The 7,431-nt window shown below is 39.8% G+C and overlaps 1 protein-coding gene across 1 annotated transcript; it reads right to left on the bottom strand.

Moving 5' to 3' along the window:
• Positions 1-904: 904 nt before the first annotated feature.
• On the bottom strand, positions 905-6,125 carry sf3b5 (splicing factor 3b, subunit 5). The gene is made up of 2 exons (XM_062995323.1): positions 6,013-6,125; positions 905-1,329 (listed from the first exon to the last, which is right to left on the bottom strand). Exon 2 carries the CDS (start codon positions 1,298-1,300, stop codon positions 1,040-1,042), a length of 261 nt encoding a protein of 86 aa, XP_062851393.1. The 5' UTR covers positions 1,301-1,329; positions 6,013-6,125; the 3' UTR covers positions 905-1,039.
• Positions 6,126-7,431: the final 1,306 nt, after the last annotated feature.

Raw genomic sequence — 7,431 nt, 5'->3', positions numbered from 1 at the left:
TGGGTGTCAAAACCAGGATCTGCTGGCTGTGACACGCCAAGTCTGACACAGCAGAATCGTGCCATCACGAAGCCAGAATCAAACTGTGGGGCCAGCTGGTCAGGAATTACCCTGTCACACACACACACTGATCAGCCGTAACATTAAAACCACCTCCTTGTTTCTACACTCACTGTCCATTTTATCAGCTCCACTTACCATATAGAAACACTTTGTAGTTCTACAATTACTGACTGTAGTCCATCTGTTATTCAAAGAGTCAGGACCCCCACAGAGCAGGTATTATTTAGGTGGTGGATCATTCTCAGCACTGCAGTGACACTGGCATGGTGGTGGTGTGTTAGTGTGTGTCGTACTGGTATGAGCAGATCAGACACAGCAGCGCTGCTGGAGTTCTTAAACACCTCACTGTCACTGCTGGACTAAGAATAGTCCACCAACCCAAAATATCCAGCCCACAGCGCCCCGTGTGCAGCGTCCTGATGAAGGTCTACTGTAGAAGATGACCGACTCAAACAGCAGCAATAGATGAGCGATCGTCTCTGACTTTACATCTACAAGGTGGACCGACTAGGTAGGAGCGTCTAATAGAGTGGACAGTGAGTGGACACGGTGTTTAAAAACTCCGGCAGCGCTGCTGTGTCTGATCCACTCATACCAGCACGACACACACTAACACACCACCACCATGTCAGTGTCACTGCAGTGCTGAGAATGATCCACCACCTAAATAACAACCTAAACAGATGGACTACAGTCAGTGATTGTACAGTAGAACTACAAAGTGCTTCTATATGGTAAGTGGAGCTGATAAAATGGACAGTGAGTGTAGAAACAAGGAGGTGGCATCCTCTTGGCATGGTGTGCTAGTGGAATAGAAGGAAAATAAATTCAGAACATCATGTTTTGTAGCTTTACTTTTTATTTTATTCACACTCAGCTTGTGTCTCCAACACAAAACAAAATATAAAAGGTTTTTCAGGCTATAAAAACTCATTCAAACTTGAATCGAAATAAGTCCGAGTCCCGGCGCGCCTCCCTAAGCGTCATCGGGTTTGTCGGCCGGCGGTCCGCAGGGCTGCAGCATCTTTTCCATCAGGTTGAATCGAACCCGAGCCTTGCTCTCGTTTTCGGCGACGGAGAAGTAATTGAGGAGGTCGAAGTGACCCATGTAGGAGCAGTACGAGTCTCTGTGCTGGTTCACCAGCCATTCCCACTTGGTGGTGTCCGCGTGCCCCGTGCCGATGTACTTGGACTGCAGATGTTCCAGCTGGCTGTGGATGTTGTAGCGGTCGGTCATTTTTCACTCACGGCTACGGGGGGGATCCACTGAGGACGGAACAGACAGAACGTTCGGGTTAAATCGGGCTGTTTTGTAAGACCTCGGTGACTAATGAGGTTTGCGTGGATCGTGAATGTACCCACATTGTACGGTTTTAAAGCTGAAGCTTTTCAAACACCGGCGTGTTTCTCCCTCCCGCATTCAGGGGTCACCACAGCGGATCATTCTGGTCCACATACTCTATTTGGCAATTTTTGTTTTTACACCAGATGCACTTTATGACTCAGTCGAGCTTATTTTTATCTGGCACTGAGAACAAACTGCACCTCGCAATGGTTAGGCAGTTCGGCCCTACCTACCGTACCCCCTTAAACAAACCCGATCGTGCCTGTGTATGTCCCCGACCGGCCGACCAACCAGAACCAACTTCATATGCTTAAATATATATATATTTTTTTTAAATAAAATGACGGCCAGTGCATCACAGGGACTCCACTCCCACCCACTGAGGACGTCCAGAGGAAACGCTGTCTGCGTCGAGCTCGCGGCATTCTTAAGGACTCCTCGCACCCTGCACACAGACCGTTTGCCCTTTTGCCCTCTGGCAGGCGCTTCAGGAGCCTCCGGACCAAGACCGATGGGATGCACCGATCCAACTTTTTCAGTTCCGATACCGATCCGATACATATACTTTGCATATCGGTCGATACCCGATACCGATCCGATACCATTGTTGAATTAATAAACCGTATACTTTATCATGTGGGAAAGACTTAAGGCATCAGGATCGTTTGCAAAACAAAATATAATTAACACAGATATAAATGTACTGAACTGCTATTTATTTGTCAATAAAATAATAAACAATTGTGCAGGACCTTGGCACAGCATTCAAATTCAAAATAAAAAAAGGCAAACTTCTTAAAATATTTTAAAATAAATTAAATGTATCAGCTGAAACTGAAGTAGTTACACAAACTATTCAATCTTATTTTTTAAATATGTAGTGTAAACAGTCATTCCAAATAAAATCTAGCAGCAGAAGAAGAACCTGAGAATAAACCAATACCTTGGTACAATACAATCAGTAATCAAACACTGTAAACAAGCAAACATCTAGTGCAATTCAACATAAAGGGTGTGTTCGAAAAGCTAGTGCGCGCTCTACATAGACGCATTTTACGTCATCCTGCGCTGCGCTGCGCTCCCGAGGAGGAGGCTGTTCCGAATCTTCTCTCTTTCTCTCACAGAAAAATAAACGTGGCTGACGGGGCGGAGAAACGAATGGAGTTATTATCAAACGTAAATAAAATATTACTGATTTTTAACCTGTATAAACTTGTACCGAGTGTTTTTATTTGCAAGTTCGGGCTCGTCAGGAAATGTAACCGATATCGGTACCTGCAGGGAGGTGTTATATTGACGTTAGCGTGCTGTGCTACCTCAATTCATTGGTTTTAATGGCAAGATGCTAAACCCTTAAAGCGCTTAGTGTTTCATTTTTCTCCGGTTTACAATTAGAAGCAATGGATAAATCAGCAGACTTACTATTCCGAGATTTAATCAAGTCTGTAAGTTCACTAAAAAAAAACCTGGTGACTGCCATGCGAAAATGAATCGGTATTGTGTATGAACTGTGCTTGATTGGTTCAAGACTCGTTCCAATCGTTGTGTTACATTAGACATGTCAGGCGGAACATGAGGAGAATTTGAGCTCGGACTAACATCGGCCCTCCCTCCGTCCGCAACGGATGGCATTGCAGAGGAATAATTATACGGTGTGTCATAGGTACGACTTCGTGTAGGAATTTCAGTCACTGGCTCAGTTTCAGTTACTGAATCGTTGAAACATTTCAATAAAATGGTTCTATTATCAACTCCAGTCAAGTTAAGATGTGCGGTAAGGGATCTCAGACTTTTCACAAAAGTCATTTTTTGGGAGATGGTAAAAGATCGAGTACATTTTTAAGATCGGACACAGACGCAGGACTTATTTTATACTGTGTAACAACAAGATCGCGGTCAGATGACATTTTCACGTCAAACGAAAATGTTGCGTTAACAGGAGACAGATCGGGGTGTAGTTTTAATAACAATAAAGCTGGATCTAATCTAATCTAATCTAATCACTAGAGATGCACGAGTACCGATACTGGTGTCGGGTATTTGCCCGATACCGCGCTCATTAACAAATGAGGCTCCGATACTAAAAATCCGATACCGTGTGCCTAGTGCACGTCGCTGCGTTATGCCTGGTTCACACTACACAATTTTTGCCCTGAGTTTCGCTCGGCGGCTGGTCGGCGCTAGATTTGCCGGCTCGGGAGCGACTCGGCGTTCGCTCGGCGATCGAAACTCGGCTCTCGATCGCTAAGTGTGAACTATCCAACGACTCGATCCGACCGGCTCGTCGAGCGCTCGAGTTTTCTAGCACGTCAGATATCCGATCTGAGATGTGCGACTGGGAACGAGTGACATGTCGAACAGCCAATGAGAACGCAGGATACTGTGCGAGGGGAAACGCAGGAGAGGAGCGTAAACAGGTGGGACGGGGGGATAATATAGTTTATATCAGAATACATCAGCACACACACACACGTTTTACAGTATTTCTGACCTGATCGTTCTCTACAGAACATAACAACAAACAAAAAATATTTATTAACCTCCAACTCACTACAGAACGATCCGTGCTGCTCGTGTTGCCAAATCCACTCAGATTCATTTATTTTTCCTCCTTGATTTCATCACGTCAGCGCACAAACACTTTGATCACTCGCTGCTTGTTGACGTGCATTTTTGGACGTGGTATCGTTAAACTTCTCGTCACTTCTCACGTGTGTTTTTGTTTAAAAAAACTGTATTCTAAATAGGTATCGGTATCGGCAAGTACAAAAATACATGCACTCGTACTCGGTTGGGAAAAAATGGTATCGATGCATCCCTACTAATCACCTTAAAAATCTAAAGCAAAATGACCTTAAAATGAATAAACCGGCACCATTGAACAGAGGACTGTGCGTCACAGAAACACTACGGCAATAAACCTCTTCAATTTGACTATTAAGAGCATTTAATGGACTTGAAAAAAAGAATAAAGAGACCTGAACATATACTACCATTCTGCTTTATCAAATGCAAACTCCCTGATTAAAAGCATGTTAGTTAGGATTATATATAAGATTGATGTGTTTGCTTTTGTTTACTTTATTACTTTAACATTAATAAGTTTAATAAGAGTTTTTACTCTTTATAGAACACTTGGCGTGAAATAAGAGATGTTGATGACCGATAACTGACAGAAAAACCTTCGTTCCATCAATACTGTTGGTTACAACGTTCATCAAATTCATTTTCAACAAGTGAATATACACCGATCAGCCATAACATTAAAACCACCTCCTCATTTCTACACTCACTGTCCATGTTATCAGCTCCACTTACCATATAGAAGCACTTTGTAGTTCTACAATTACTGACTGTACTCCATCTGTTTCTCTACATACTTTTTTAACCTGCTTTCACCCTGTTCTTCAATGGTCAGGACCCCCACAGGAGTGTTAGTGTGTGTTGTGCTGGTATGAGTGGATCAGACACAGCAGCGCTGCTGGAGTTTTTTAAACACCTCACTGTCACTGCTGGACTGAGAATAGTCCACCAAACAAAAATATCCAGCCAACAGCGCCCCGTGGGCAGCGTCCTGTGACCACTGATGAAGGTCTAGAAGATGACCGACTCAAACAGCAGCAATAGATGAGCGATCGTCTCTGACTTTACATCTACAAGGTGGACCAGCTAGGTAGGAGTATCTAATAGAGTGGACAGTGAGTGGACACGACATTTTAAAACTCCAGCAGCGCTGCTGTGTCTGATCCACTCATACCAGCACAACACACACTAACCCACCACCACCATGTCAGTGTCACTGCAGTGCTGAGAATGATCCACCACCTAAATAATACCTGCTCTGTGGTGGTCCTGTGGGGGTCCTGACCATTGAAGAACAGGGTGAAAGGGGGCTAACAAAGCATGTAGAGAAACAGATGGACTACAGTCAGTAATTGTAGAACTACAAAGTGCTTCTATATGGTAAGTGGAGCTGATAAAATGGACAGTGAGTGTAGAAACAAGGAGGTGGTTTTAATGTTATGGCTGATCGGTGTATATATATTATTTAGGAATTAAATATTAGTGACATGACAATATTAACACAATATTCTTCTACATATAAAATACTACATTATTTATTTTGTTCGTTCATTTGCTGCATTAATCAACTGATAAAGACTGAATTTAAAGCAAAGTCGAGCTCTGAAGAACAGTTTAGAGTTATAAATCCTTATTTATTTATTTATTATTGATGTGGTTAATATTACCGATTGTAGCTGCACATTAGCTCTGCGGGAGAGCTCAGATAGCGTTAGCATTGTGCTAACTAAACACTGATGCGATGAAGTTTTTTAAAACAAACAAAGCATTAATTCCACATGTTAGTATAATTATATTATTAACTCTAAACGTTAATATAAACATGATGAGCTGGAGTTTTTACACTGATAAACTAGAACATTATTCAGTGTAGCAGAGCTAAAGCTAATCTAACGCTATTGTTTCAGCTAACTCCGCTAGCACAGTAGCTAACAATATACCGCAACTTAAAACAACCGCACCGGGAAACAAAACAACTCTTAAATTCTTGGTTTATCTTAAATTAAGAAATAAGATCTTACCGAAAATCCGACTTTAGTGACTTTATTCAATTAACTCCGATCTTCTGAGGCAATGTGGAGCATCAGCTGAGTAGCACAGCAAAAGCGGAAGTAGTTGCTCGTAAAAGTGTCCGTGTGGAACAAAGCAGCGCGTCAGAGTTCTGTGTGTGTGCGGTGACTGTGAAGGCTGTGAGGTAAAGCTTACTACTAATAATAACAACATTAATACCTCTAATTATAATAATAATCATAATTAATAACAACAATAATAATTAATAACACCAATACCTCTAATAATAATAAACATAATTAATAACAATAATAATAATTAATAACACCAATACCTCTAATAATAATAATAATAATAAACATAATTAATAACAATAATAATAATTAATAACACCAATACCTCTAATAATAATATTAGTAATAAACATAATTAATAACAATAATAATAATTAATAACACCAATACCTCTAACAATAATAATAGTAATAAATATAATTAATAACAATAATAATAATTAATAACACCAATACCTCTAATAATAATAATAATAAACATAATAAATAACAATAATAATAATTAATAACACCAATACCTCTAATAATAATAATAAACATTATTAATAACAATAACAACACAACAATAACAACAACATTCATTCATTGTCGGTTTTACCGGTTTTATCCTATTCAGGGTCACGGTGGGTCCGATTCACTGGGTGAAGGGCAGGAAACATCCTGGACAGGTCACCAGTAAATCACAGGGCACAATAATAATAATAATAATAATAATAATAATATTATTAATAACAATAGTAATAATAATAACACTAATAATATTAATAATAATAACAATAATGATAACACTAATAATAATAATAATAATAATCTTAACTAATAACAACACAACAATAACAACAACAATAACAATAATCATTATTATTAATAAAAACACAATTACAACACAACACCACTGCAACCAACAACAACAACAACAACAATAACAATTATAACAACAACAACAACAACAACAACAACAATAATAATGATAGTATTGTGGGGGGGGGGGGGCATCTGAAACCCCTTTTAAAATGTTTGTATAAAGTTTTCTTTCCTTTATTTCTATAGACTCTATTTCTAAAAAGTTTGGGGAAAACAAGAATCTGTGATGTGTCAATTCTCTCGAACTAACAAAAGTACAAATAAATAATGTTTAAAATTTAGGCTAATTTAACTCAAAACTGACTGTATTTTGTAAATATAGAATCTGACGCCTGCAACAGGTATTAAAAAAGAAAAAAACAGCAGGGTAAAATAAGAGTAATAATTCATAGAATATTCCATTATACTCAGGGCAATGGTAGCTCTTTGGTTTAGATACTGGACTAGTAATTCAAAGGTCGCTGGTTCAAGCCCACCACTGCCAGGTTGTCAC

The sequence above is a fragment of the Trichomycterus rosablanca genome, chromosome 5 (genome assembly GCF_030014385.1).
Source record: "Trichomycterus rosablanca isolate fTriRos1 chromosome 5, fTriRos1.hap1, whole genome shotgun sequence".
NCBI lineage: Eukaryota > Metazoa > Chordata > Actinopteri > Siluriformes > Trichomycteridae > Trichomycterus > Trichomycterus rosablanca.
The sequence above is the reverse complement of the archived record's forward strand: the minus strand, read 5'-3'. Positions and strand labels throughout refer to the sequence as shown.